At 48.4% G+C, this 13,684-nt stretch overlaps 1 protein-coding gene across 1 annotated transcript in view; it reads left to right on the plus strand.

The window, feature by feature from the left end:
* LIMD1 (LIM domain containing 1) overlaps positions 1-13,684 on the plus strand; it is a 34,274-nt gene that overhangs the window by 1,316 nt on the left and 19,274 nt on the right. The window contains exon 2 of the mRNA XM_069811232.1: positions 9,375-9,476. Coding sequence (XP_069667333.1) covers positions 9,375-9,476 — 102 coding nt within the window. The remainder of the gene's footprint in view (positions 1-9,374; positions 9,477-13,684) is intronic.

A 13,684-nucleotide genomic window follows, 5' to 3' on the forward strand; every position in this document is an offset into this window, starting at 1 on the left:
TCGTTGTGAAGTGTCACTGCAGGGTTCGCACCTGCAGGGTTCCCTTTGCCTGTACTCCTGCTTCATCGTGCTTTTTCAGCTGCTCGGGGGGGTGGTTGTTGTTTAACTTTTATTTATCACAAGGACTGGAAGCTCTTCCTCCTGCAACATTTTTTTCTTTAATCCTACTTCTTAACTTTTAAAGCAAAGGTAGTTTAGCAGCTTTGGAGAGGACAGCGCCGAGAAGAAGCTGGAACAGCGTCTTTTGAAGTGAGTGCCCTTTGCTGCCAGCAGGGAGGCACTTCACTTTTCTTGACAGTACTCCTGGTTCTATGCGTCTTAAAAGTACACTGCCTGACGATGTGTGGGCAAGAAGGCAGCCGTTCAGCCTGCGTGCGCTGTGGGCACGGAGAAGGACACAGAGTTCGAGGGAGGCTTGGTGGTAGCCCCCCCCATGGAGGTGGCCATGGCCAGGTGTGCTTGTGAGATCAGTTGAAGAGAAGTTTCTTGAGGATGGGAAGGGTGGTGGCTTCCCAAACTTGCCAGGATTTCCCCCAGCCCCCAGTGCTGGTCCCCATCAGCTGTGAAAGGATGGGTGCATCCTGAAGGTGGCAGAAAAAAAGGCCATAGGCACATTCCTCCCTAAATCTTGGGTCCGTGAGTAGTCCAGACCACCAGAGGTTATCGCTGGCGCTTGGCCCTGAAAAGGGACCGCTTACATGCGAGGATCTCCCAGTGAGGATATTAAATGTCCTGCTGGATTAAAACAATTTACTACCCCAGGATGGCAGAAGGTCAGGAGCAAATTGAGCGTTTCCTTTCCCTGTTGCGCCACTTTGCCATTTAATAGCAGGTGAGATGATAGTTCAGCTTTTGGGAGAAGGAAACCCAAAGTTGCTGGAAAGGCCGAGAAATCCACCATTAATTTAACAAACATCAGGAGCAGATCTAGTGCATGGATTTTCCTCATGTTTTTAAACCCACGGTCACAGAAGTAGAAGCAGGAGCAGATTAAACTCTAGAGCCTGGTGTGGAGGAAGGGTTTGCAGCTCAGGCTGCACAGGTGCCGTTGCACGGGGTCCTGTCCGGTGGGCTCGGTGGGTGGCTCAGTGGTGGTCTGTGCACACAGGAGCAGCCGTGAGCTTCACGCCGGGCTTCAGGGACGTAGCTGGAGGGACCACCGAGTGCTCAGCTGCAAATTGCATAACCAAATGCATTTCTTGGCATCGGGCGGTGGTACTTGCCCGCAGAGGGCTGTGCTGGGATTGTTTATCTTAGTGTCTGAGACTGGATTCAGCCTTGTGGCAGGGCAGACGTGTTTTTATTCTGTTGCAGAAGAGTGATGTGTTGAGTTGCTGTACTTGGAGCGTTTTGGCCCGGAAACATGTTTTGGCACTTTCTGTCCTGCGCGGGCGGCGCGTGGTTTGAATGAGCTCAGGGAGCCTCATCGGAGGGGGGGCAATGCTGAATGCCGTGACAAGGAGCTGATAACGAAAATGGGGTTGGGACAACAGTCTGGTGGGAGGCGGTGCTCAAAAATGGGAATATTTTGCTGGAGGCGGCATTCAGCTCCACTGGAGAGGTGTCAGGGGTCTCTTCAGCAGACCCTGCTGCGTGCATCTTCTCCTCATGATGCAAGTAAACCAGCTGGATCATACCTCATCCAAAACGTGCATGGGGATGGATGCGGTGAGACAGCAGAGGGACCTAGTCGGTGGTTGGATTATTTTTACATTTTTTGTCACAAAATAGGGGGTAGCGCCAGGGGGAGGCTTTCATCCTGCAGGAAATTTGTGGTGAAGCTGGAGTAATTCTGGCAGCGCGGAGAATGCTGCTGGTCAGGCGGCTGAGTTACTGGTGAGCCTGGTGCGGGAGGGAGGAGAGATGGAGCCTGCCTGGTCCCCAGTGAGGCCTTTTGACATCCTCCTGGCAGGAGGTTTTACACCAGGGTGTAGCATCTGAGAAATTTGGGAAGGAGGAGAGGGGAAAACAAAACAATGCAGTTGTGGCAGAGGAAGAAGTCAATTTTTATGGAGCCTCAGCTCTGTGGGGGAAGGCTCAGCAGATCTGGCCTGTGGAGGACCGAGGAGCAGGAAGGGGCAAGTACCCAGGCATTTTAATTCTGGGTCTCCTCCCCTTTTCTTTCTCACTTTTATTTTCATTTTTTCAGTTACCTTACTTCCTTTGGAGGAATAAAGGACCTGGCTGGTCTTCTGAATCTATCTTGGCTATGCCCTACCCTCAAGCTAGCAAACTTTAGGATGGAAAATAAATACTTTTATGCAATAGTGATAAAAAGGATCAACAGCTTGTTTTGTTGCAGACTTTCCCCCAGTGAGGGGATGGCTAATGTAGCAGCTTTGTGGTACATCGGAGCCAGGAAATGAAACCAGGACTGAAGTGCAAATGGCCAAAGTATTTTATCTAAAATGCTTTCGGCTCTCCTAATTTTGGGTGCTGCTTCTGTAACAAGGGGATTTTTTTTAAGATGGGTCTGTCTGTCTTGTTAACATACCGTCCTTCAGTCTGTCTCGGTCTGGACCAGTTGTTTATCATGAGCAACTAATTCTGATCACAGTAAAAGAGCTGCTTTTTCCTTCACTATGTGAAAATGAGTGTTTGTAAATTAAAGCCTAGGAAAGGATAAGCTAGGGACTAGGCATACACAGGTAGGATCTCTGCTGAGGAATAACAGACGGTCTGGTTATCTGTCAGCACCAGTTGCTGTACAAAATACTTTTGTCTGCTCAGAATATGTGTAGTAAGTGAAAGGAAAGAAGGAAACAAAGCCAAGAATTTTCTTTTTTCTTTTTTTTTTTTAAATAGTGGCCTATGTGTGAGCAGCATGGGCTGCATGTGTCTCTGGAGGAATTTGGGCTCTCCAAGAGTGCTTTTGAAGTGCTGACTTGATTTATGTGGGCTGTCGAGGAGGGTGTAGGGAGTTTCAGGTATCACCCAGGTCTTAAGCTTGGGGAGGGAAATCCTGAAATCACTGCCTAGAGAGGCTGGTTCCCGTGAAGCAGAGAAGGGGCCCCATGTCCCTGGGAGGTGTCGCGGGAAGCCAGCTTAGGTCGTATTCAGGTGTTTGGTGTACCGTTTCCAGGGAACGTCCAGGAGTGAGGTGCCTGAACCCCACTGATGTTCCATGGTGTTCCTTTGGATGCACCAGCCTTCATCTCCACTTGGCGAACGGGAAGATTCATTGAACAGGAGTGAGCGGGGGAGCTGCAACTCCCCTGCTAGCAGCACCCAGTGCAACGCAGATGTTTTGGGTTGGGTGAGGCGGCACCATCCCGAGGACTGGTGCCGGATGAGTTTTCGGGTGAGAGCTGGGCAGGTGCACAAGCAAACCAAGCGTCTGCCTGCACTGTCTGGAAGTGACGTGGTAGAGGAGAGGCCTGGGGTCTGCAGGGAGGTTTTACCATTCCTGTTTTAGCAGAGGCTGTGGTACCATGCAGTTCCTTGGTCTCCAGGCACAGATGAGTGCTTTTAGAGGTGTAATGTGTAGCATCATGGTTTTACCAGTGCTTATTTCATACAGCTAGGTGGAAATCTCCATCTGATGAATGCTATCTACACCCTTACCAAGAGCTTTTTCTAAAACAATTTTATAAATGGTTTTCTTGTTAGAAATATTTGTTAGGTGTTAAGTTCTGACTCCCTTATTATTTCGAGCAGAGCTGATAAGCTGCAGGTATTTTAGGAGAGCCCCAGGCATCTTGTTTTGCAGAGAAATACTGGGATGCTTCCCAGCAGTCTGGCAGAGAAGATCTCGTGGCTAAGTCTGCAGATTTCTTTTCCCCTTGCCAGAAGTGGAGCAGTAGCTGAATCGCTGAACTCTGTGGAGACCTGGAATGCCAGCACCTTTGAATGGGTGTGATCGGCTTGAAGGCCAGCAGTGCTTTTTTGAAGTCTAGTGCATAGTGAAGTTAGTGTTTTATCATTGCCGAAACCACAATTTACTTAACTTTCAGGCTGTATGCACCTGCAGACTTTACTGAACCCTGCTGCTGATGGTGCACCAGGGTGCTTCAGCAGCAGCAAGAGTAATTTCAAGGCTGCCAAGTGGAGAATTTCTGGTTAAAATGAAAGTTCTTCTGAGGTTTGTTTTGTGTGTGGGTGATGATAATGGCGTTGTTTCCACCGGGAATGAGCGGAGGCATCCCTTGCTGCCTGCTTCTGGGAGAACACTGCAGCTGGAAGGAGATGCCTGCCTGCAGCGGAGAGGAGCAGGAGGCAGGGCGAGACAGGTCTTGGTGGAACAAGGAAAGCTGGAAGGATCACGGCACGTGGACTAGTGGGTGTGTGCAGATTGCAAAGCTTATCTCACTGCGAGAAACCAAGCAAATAAGTATTTGCCTGGGATACGGCTCTTCAAGATTACAGCAGCATGTGCTTCTCCTCCCTTCCTCTTGGGAGCTCAGCTGGGTTTGCAAGCTAAGGAAAAATCTACCAAAAGGAAAGAAAAAGGAAGGAGTCGAGGCAGAGGAGCAATAGGTCATTCAGCCAGGATACTGTGGCAGTGGAGACTGAAAGGAATAAGGAGCCTCATTTATGTGGCACTGGAGTTAACATAATCTCTGACATTGCTATAAGGTACTTAAAATGTCACTGACGTGAGTTTGATGGCATTTTTGTACTTCGCTGGCAGTGTGTACACGACTGTCTACAGCAAAATCGGGGGTCAAGAACAAAGCGTGCAAAAACAATACAGGAAAATTTACCAGCTCTCTGGTTCTTTGGGCAGGGAGTACCTGTACATGTTTGCTACCATTGAGTCACCCAGTCACCCAGTGGTGAACGGGACCAAACTACCAGGTTTTCCAAGCGCTCGATCTCACCCGGGCCTCTAGATCTCCTTGAAATCAGCTCTCCGGCAAGAGCAATTGCACAGTAGTGGTTAACAGCATAGCGAGACACACAATGTGTCTAATTTAGAGTTTGACGTAGAAATTACTTGGTTAAGGTGAGCCACGGGGAGGTGGCATCAGGTTCTGGAGAAGGTCTGAAGTAAAACCTGAAGAACTGAGCATCACATTGGGTATGACAGGGTGAAGTCTTTTTCTCAGCGGACAGTCTTTGAAAAATGGATGTCGAAGTGGAGGACTTGGTTCTGCTGTTATGAATAGGTGAGTTGGAAATGCAGAGGCTGTACCTTCACAAGGGTCCTCCCCATCAGAGCGGGAAAAGAGGAACAAGGTAAGAGTTCCCCTGCCAGCTTTCCTCTTGCCCACTCTGATGGGGAGGACCCTCATGAAGGTACAACTTCTGCCAAGAGGCATCCGGGTCTACTTCTGGACTAGCCGCGTGCGTGTCTGGGCAGATGGAAAGATGATACCAGAGGTATTTACGTGCAAAGGCGCTGGGGGTTTCTTCCAAATGCAGCTGGGGGTTCTTCAGCATAAATCCAGCCTCCTGTAAGGAGGGGGCAAAAAACAAGTTATGTGTGATGGAGAAGAGTCAAGCTGATCATGGAAATGTGGCTTGCATGGAGTAAGTGGAAGGGGAGGACAGACTTACTCTTCCAAGTGCTGTTTCTGCATTAGCTACGTATGCAGACCCACACCACCAGAATCATCCTGCCGCTGCACTGCTTTTATCTGAGACCAGATTGACATGGTGAGGAAATCTCACCACTGAAGTAGCAGACTGTCACATTTGGCCCTCCAAAATTAAGTGACGGTCTTAGAAAACCCGACCAGGAGCACATGTAGGAAAGCTTGGCTGTCCTGGATGTTGCTAGAAGGGGGATGCTGCTGAAAAAAAGGGGGATGCTGCTGGAAAAACCCGCAACTGTGTTCCGGGTTTGTAGACAGATGATGTCTGGCATGCAGAAATAAATCATACTGACCAGTCCCAGAAAATGCTGCTCTTCAGCATGGTTTGCGTTGGATTTTTAGCGAGTGGGATATAGTAAGTAACTGAGCTCCTTCTGGTAAAAGTGAAATAGCAACACTTTAGAGGAAAAAATGTCTCTCTAAAGGCTTTGAGTCCGGCGGTAAATGGAAATGCACTTGTTGAACTTTGAGGGTGGGACAGACATTTCAGACTGAGCACCGGGTTCACTTTCATTTCTGACAGCCCTTGAGGTCTGCATCGGACCTGTGAGCCGAGGCTGTTCCCGGTGGCAGCCCTCCTTCTGGTTTGCAGTGCTGAGATGGAGTACGGCGAGCGCTGGGAGGTGGCTTACAGGGCATGTTTTCGGTCCCAGTTCTGCCCCAAAGGTCCCTTTGTTCAGGCGCTCAGCTGCAGCGCGGGCGGTTGCTTGCCGCATGATGCGAAAGGGAACAGAGATTTCTTTGTTGTCCGGGGCCCGGCTGCCCTGCCGGCAGAAATTGAGCCGAAATCAGCAATTTCCATCCCTTTCCCTTTCCAAATCTGGCTACCATTCTGCCGGTGCGCTCGAGCGTGAATTTTCCGGCGCTGCGCATGTGCGGTACTTTGGGCTTGTCATCCCAGTGGCAAAAGAGAAACCTTTCATTTCTCCTTAATAACGCCTTAATAATGTCATCTGATGTTAGAAGTTGTAATTTCGGAGGGGATATCTGCTCAGATCGGCACTTAGATAAGCGCTCGTTATGTGCAGGAAAGCAACGGAGTGCAGGAGTTGGGCATCTTGCTGAGCTGTGGCTACTTGGGATCCCTCTGCTTCGAGCTAAGGACAGAGGTTTTTGCTAAAAGCTGCTCTATGCCAAGAAAATTACCCAGAGCTGCTGACTAGTGTCAGCGGCATGTGGGGCTGGACTGATGCTGCTGACATTTTAACTCTACACCCTGGCTAGCAGAAAGCACGCTCAGCACTGTTTCGGGAAATAGTCGTCGGAGCTGGCGCGGAGCAGGGCGCAGAGCCTGTTTTGCTGCGGGATGGGGTCGGATGTGGCCTGTGCTGCGCTGCTTTCCTTCAGGCTGGCTTCACACACGTGTTGCCGAGCTCAGCGACTGGCTGCTGTCAGCAACAGGTATCGCTTTTTCCTTGCGTAGCCTAAGCCGAAAGAACAGGATCGCTGTGGCAGCGGGAAGCGAATGGAAAAAAAAAAGTGGAAAGGCAAAATCAATACAAAATCACTTTTTTCCCCCCCTTTCAGGCCAGGTGTGCTGAGTCAGAGATGAAGGCTCAAGTATGTTGCTTAAAATACTTCAGAATATTATATTTGGAAGAAGCAAAGACTTAATTCTAGAATAATTCCAATTGCTACTGAGATTTAATTGGCTTTCAAGTAAGATTTAGCAGATACAAGTAAAAACATGAACTATACACAGATTTGCCATGATGCCATTTTTCAATTGTCAGCCTTGCCACAGGACAGCTATAAATATTTATAGCATGGCTGGTTATTACATAGTGGGGTAATTTAGCACATTATAGTTTTTACAGACAACATTGTCAATTTATTTTAAAGGCCCTTTCATTCTGTGACTTTATTTTCCATGTTTTAAAGGCCTAAATATTGAAAGAAGTGGATAAAAGGGTTAAGCAGGGGTTGAAGTGGAGCATGTACTGAAAGCAGGGAGGAGGGATGGGGGGGTCGAGGGGCGGACGATGGAGGAAGGTTTGGGTACAGATGCGGTTGTGGGAGCCCGGGCAGCTCCTGCAGGATCCGGCCGAACTATGATCTGTCCCGTTGGGGAAACCACAGGGGCAGTGCCTACGCTCTGAAGCTTAAATGGGATGGACGGGAGACAGCAGAAGCAATTTCTGCCCTCCATTTGCATTAGGGTATTTTATAGTGGCTTTAGATGCCTGCTGACATCTTTACCAAGTGCTGCGCCTGCACTCAGCTGCTGTGCCTTCTCCCTCCTGCTTCTTCTTGCTGCTCATCCATATTCAGTGTCACCCGGCTGCTTTCTGGAAAGGAGGAAATCAGAGCACACTGGTGATTTTTTCTGGAGCAGCTGCTCATTGGCACAGAGAAGGGGAAAATGCAGCACTTGCAGTGCAATAAATACATTGGTTCTATGGAAAGCCTGGTGAATGTCGTGGAAAGAAGGCTTTGAGCAGCAAAAATTGGCAGGTTTTCCACTCTCAAAACTTTCTGCTCAGCATTGCTGTAGTCAGGAGGGAGTTTTGCAAGGTAGCCATTAGCTCTTGTGTCAGATGATTGCACAGCATCTCAGGCTGCCGCTGAACATATGCATTCCTGGGAGGACACATCCATTTGAAAAGCCAAATGTTCTTATCTTTGTCTTGTCCTTTATTTCCTTTTTTTTTCTTTTTTTTTAAAGCCTGCATGATTTATCTTTTGCTTTCTTAAAATCTTTCTTTCAATAAATGAGATAAATCTGCTTGGTTCAAAGAGAACCAGCAAGTTTTGCTAACTTGGTGCCAGACTGCGTGCTGGGGTGGACCCGCAGCCAAGCTAGCATTTTAGTTCAGGTCAGATTTGGACAAAACAGAGCAACTAATTATTCTCTGCAGCCTTCTCTCCAGGTTTGTGTCAGTTTGGACTCTGGCTCTGAGTGCAGGGGGCTTGGAGCAGCGCTAGGATGGCTTTCAGCTTGCTGGTTGAATGCATGCGGGCAGCTGCAGCACAGAGAGCCAGGTCTGCTCCGGGAAAATGAAGTGTCTGCTTTTCAGCAGCCATGTGTGCGCGACTGCAAAGGGCTCCTGAGCATTTTTATCCCTGTAGTGTGAAAACTGACGGCCGCAGCTATCTGCTGCAGGAAGAAATTGTTAACCAACCTGGGAGTGCCAGCGTGGTGCTGCCGGAGTTGGGATTTACTTTTCAGTGCTGTCGTAAGTACGTTGGGCTTCTTCCTGACTTTCACCAGACCTTTCCAATTACTCCAGAGCTTGCGGTGCCCCCAAAGAAGTGAAGTTTTGTTAACCACGGCATGACTAAGGATCTCCAGCAAGATAATGCTTGGGTAGATCTGTGTTTATTTGCTTAAACACAGATTAAAGTTGCTCATTTGGAGTAGTAAAGGGTGATGCTGCTTTAAAACCAGTCTGGCACAATCACAGGGTAATGCCTGAAGTACATACACAGGCTTGATGTGTCATTTTCCTTGGACAAGGACTTTCTCTCCCCGGCCACTACTAGTGGTTTTGGGCAGCCTTGCTGCGTTTCTGCCTGCATATATAACGGTTGCGGGGAAGGATGGGAGAATGAAGGAGATGTTGCTGTAGCCAGACACAGCTGTTCTTGTTCTTGTGCAGTTTACTTTTTTGCAAAAGGCTTTCACCATGGAGGTTCGACGGCCGTCGTGACCACTGTTAACAGCCTGTCTCAGGGCGGGTGACGCTGATGTCACCTACATCTTGTGGCTTCAATGAACCGCCTGGTCCTCAGCTGCCAAGCCACCATGCTGAATTACAGGTGTGGTTGCCCAGCCAGTGACCCCAGCTGTCCCACCAGGTCCTGCTCCTCACCTCTGTCTCCTTCTCTCTCTTCCAGGCACCTGCGTGAAGTGCAGCAAGGGGGTGTACGGAGCAAACCAGGCTTGCCAGGCCATGGGCAACCTCTACCACGACGGCTGCTTCACCTGCGGAGCCTGCAGTGAGTACCTCCTGCCGCCGGTGCCACCAGTGCCGCTGGTGCAGGGCCCTGGGGCAAACTCTTCAGGCTTAGCATTTTTCTGGTGTAAAGAGGGAAAAGAAGGAGGTGGTTATTGAATTATCTGTCAGCTGGAGTCTGCCACAGCTGTATGTCTTTGTGGCGGTGGTTGCTGTTTGTTTTTGAATGGATTCTAGCAAGGCATGTAGAAAAGATATTTTGGATTGTGCCGGCCGTCTGCCTTCTGGTATGGGGGACGGTTGTTTTCATTCCTCTGCCTCTCAGTTACAGCCACATTTTCTTACTTACAAGAGTATTTTTTTCAAAGTGGCAGTGAATATGCCTTAGCTAGCATGTAGAGGGTTTTTTATTGGTCAGCTGAGACTTTACAGCCTTTCTGGCCTTTCAGTGTGCGGACCGCAGGGAGAGCCGCCGGATCGGCACCGTGCCGAGGACGCAGGCAGGGCGCGAGCATCGGCAGTGGGCTCCGTGAGTGCCAGAGACACCTTTTCAGATGGAGCTGCTGCACGGTCGGTCCGGTGACGGTGCTTTCACTGCATGCATTAGTTTTATGTGCTAAAATGATTTTGCCCTTCTGAGGGACCTCCGGTCAAAGCATCTAAGTGCATGAATGACCCAGGTTACACATCTTGCTTGTTCTTTCTCTGGAGAAATGGAGAGATGCCCCAAGATGAGGGGCATGTCTCTGCCAGCTTGCTTTCTGGTCATTGCAGGGAGGGAGCTGGGTATTGTGCCAGAGGTATCAGGCTGGGAGCAGCAATGATGAGCCCTCTGAAATCTGCCCAGGAAGCAGGGTAAATAGTTCAGCTGGCCCTGCTGAGCTCCCTGCCGCTTGTCAGACCCACATCTGAAGCTTGCTGGCGCATACAGCATGCTGCAACATGTGGATCCTCCTAAGCGGCTTTTTGAGGAGGTCCGTGATGGAGCTGGCGTGAGGAACAGGCCACATGATTTCAAATCGTGGCTGTGTTTGTAAGACAGTGGTTTTTCTATTTTGTTGTGTTTAACTCTAGGGCTAGCAGAGTATTTTTAGAAATGGAGCTGTATATGTGGTGGCAGAAAAAACAGTAATAATCCTTCTAGTGCTTTTGTATATATGAGTTTGGTTTTCCCAGGTGAGTCTTAGGTTTTTTCTCCTGTGTTGTATTTAGAGTTGTAAACTCATCAGGACTGCATGTGTTTTATTTGGAGCTGTAAAGTGGGAATAAATATAGAAAGATGTGTATGCTTTTTAATAATAGCTGAACCTTGAACTCTGCTCATTTCCCAGCTGTCCGACACCAGCTGCTTGCCTCACCTATGTTTTCAGTAGAGCACTTCACCGTCATCTGACCGAAGACAGAAAAATGGCAAAGAAAAAGTGGTGTTTGCACGTGGTGGCAGTTTCCTAAAGGCTCAGAAGTCAGCAGCTCACTCTTTTGTCTTCTCTTATAAATTAATTCGAACTCTTCTCCCGCAGAGAGGATTCCTGGCTGCAGCCAGGGCTTTGCTTCAGGGAGCTCTTGCTCTCCGTGGCTGGGCAGCCTCCGAACTGCCCTTGCACACAAAGCTCCTGTTAAAAATAATCCAGCAGCAGGTTCGAGCTGTCTTAAATTTCTAAAATTACTACTGTGCAACTGGTGCTTTAGAAAGAAACACTTTCAATCCCCCTTTTAGAACGGATTTTACCACCTTTATTTGGAGACGAGCGCTAGAAAAGTATTTGCGGTTGCAGAGGTATCAGCGGTTACTTCCGTTTATCTTTGTTTGTGTTTGGTTAAAAAATAGCTTAATCAGGTTTCTGATGAGGTGGGTTGGTGAAGGCTGAAAGAGTAGCTATTTGCTGCTTATTCTAAAAGGCAACCCTTTCCAAAGATTTCCAATGCAAGATGAAAAGGTGTGGGTGTCAGATGAGACTTACAAAGCTAAGTTTAGCAAAGTGAAGCCCATTTTCTCTCTTACCCAGGCTGTAACTGAGAAGTGTGCTGAGGAGATGTGCTGGGGCAAAGGGTTTCAAATGGAAAGTAAAAAAAAAAAGGCTCGTAAAACACTGTGTTTCCATACGAGATAAAAAAGGGGAACGCAAGTCACGGGAGTATAAGCGAGAGCCTAATTCGGCTTGTTACGCGCGGGAGAGTAGTCACTCCTGAAAGCTCAAGTCCTTCCCACTGGGGCAGCGGCCGTACCAAGACGGAAGCTGGACGCGGCGGCGGCCGGCAGGACGGCGCGGATGGATGGAGGGGCTGGTGGCGCGGGATTCCCAGCACTCGAAGGAGAGCGGCCCCCGCAGTAGCGGCGTTTCCCTCACACGGCACGCGCCTCTACGAGTAGCAAGGCTGGTGAGAAACCCTCCAGCACAGGGGGTGGTTTCCTGCGCTGCCGCCCCTGCGGTCCGCAGGGGCTTCGTGCACCAGTCGCTTGCTCCGGGGCTTTGCTGCCCGGCTGCTTGTGCTGGTAAAGGCGTAGCTGGCTGACTTTTCACGAAGCCTCTTTGCGTCGCAGCTGTTTAACTGATGCCTGGGGTGGTACGTGCCGTCCCACCCTGCGCTCGGGGAGGAAACGTACCCGAGGGGAATCCCCCCGTTCACAGACCGAGGTCATTTCCCTGACCCCCCCGGACCATCCGCTGCTACGGGGATGAAGGGCACGCAGCCCTGTCGTTTGCCCGGAGAGAGCGCGTTGCCTCTCTGCAGGCTTTCTGTCATCTGGGTCGCTGCGGTAAATAGGATGAGACCATTTTATCTGCCAGAAAAATGCCTATTTGTCTGGACGGTGTTGTCTGTCTAGCTGGAAAGCACGTCTTTGAGCAGTCTATGTGGAAACTCTGATTTCTAGCTAAAAAGTAGGTAGTGCTTTTAAGGTCAAGTGGAGTTCATCTTGAACACTATCCAGTACAAACTTGTCTTTGAGAAGTCAAGGTCAACCACAATTTCAATCCTAAAATTTCTGCTCTGGTGGAACGCTGAATATCTCCACTCCAATAAATAAAATACACAAAATTACCTATTAAGGTAAAGCATATTGTCCTCCAGATATTTATATCCGCTGTCCTGCTGTTTTCATTTTAGTGAGGATTTCTAATTTTGCTCGTAGTTGGATTTGTGTCCAAATGTGCATTGGTTTCCCAGATACAGAAAACTGAGAGGGTCTAAGGGGGTCAGGGGGGTGGTACCTCATAGTGCCAAATTTCCTACACTCTCTGTTTCCTGATACACATATGTTCAAGATAAATGATAGAGCAATTTGTTGAGCAGAGCTGCGCATATGTTACAGGGTTCAGTTGTCAGGAAAAAAAAAATACTGTTTTATCTGAGCCACTGGCATGTAATGCAGAAAATTTGGCTTAGAGGTCAAAACAACAGATTTAGAATGATTACTTTGGCATAAATGTCTCATTTATCTTCTTGTTTGTTACAGGGCAGAGACACAAACAAGGCAGCTTTTTGCAGAGGGGGAGAGGAAAAAACTTCGGGCCCTTTCTGCAGGATTAATAATAAATTATATTTGCTTTACAGGAGGGCCATGAAAGTAGGTTAAAAAAAAAAAAGTCCTCGAAACTCATACAGCTACTTCCTGCAAGCTCAAGGTGTCCGTTTCTGTCTTGAGGTTTTTTTTTTCTGGGGTTGGGGGTTTTTTTCAGTTTCTTGTACAAACAGTTGTAGTTATCAAATGGTTTGTTACACATTAACCATTTAAGTTGAATCACTACTTTATACCTCCTCAGAACACAAAAGATGCAGGTGTTGATACTTATTATTTAGGTAGTAGGGAGACCTTATAAACGATACAGATTTAAGTAGACAGTACCACCCTAACCTATTGTGATGTTTTAGTGTTTTCTCTAGGATTCAGCCAGGCTTATATCTGACTGCTGCAGGTTGCCTGGAAAACAGACCTTTTTAAGCTCTGCTAGCAGCATAATTTAGAGCATAAGGGCCTTGTACTTGAGCCTCTTGGTCCTCAGAGGAAATTTGAAAGCTAAAAAAGTGCAAGGGAAGCGTCAGAGATGACTGAAGGAAATCAGTAGGCGAGGAAGGAAGTCTGAAAGAAAGAACTGATTGCAAGGTGGCTTGAAGGAGCATTCAATGTTGAACTACAGCAGAAGGACCAAAACGAGGACCAGATTTTGGCCCCTTGTTGCAAAGAGGTGGAAACCTTGCATGTTTGCCAGGTTACAGAATTCGATCTTTGACATGTCAACATTACTGCAT

This window comes from Haliaeetus albicilla, chromosome 2 (assembly GCF_947461875.1).
Source record: "Haliaeetus albicilla chromosome 2, bHalAlb1.1, whole genome shotgun sequence".
In the NCBI taxonomy this organism is placed as follows: domain Eukaryota; kingdom Metazoa; phylum Chordata; class Aves; order Accipitriformes; family Accipitridae; genus Haliaeetus; species Haliaeetus albicilla.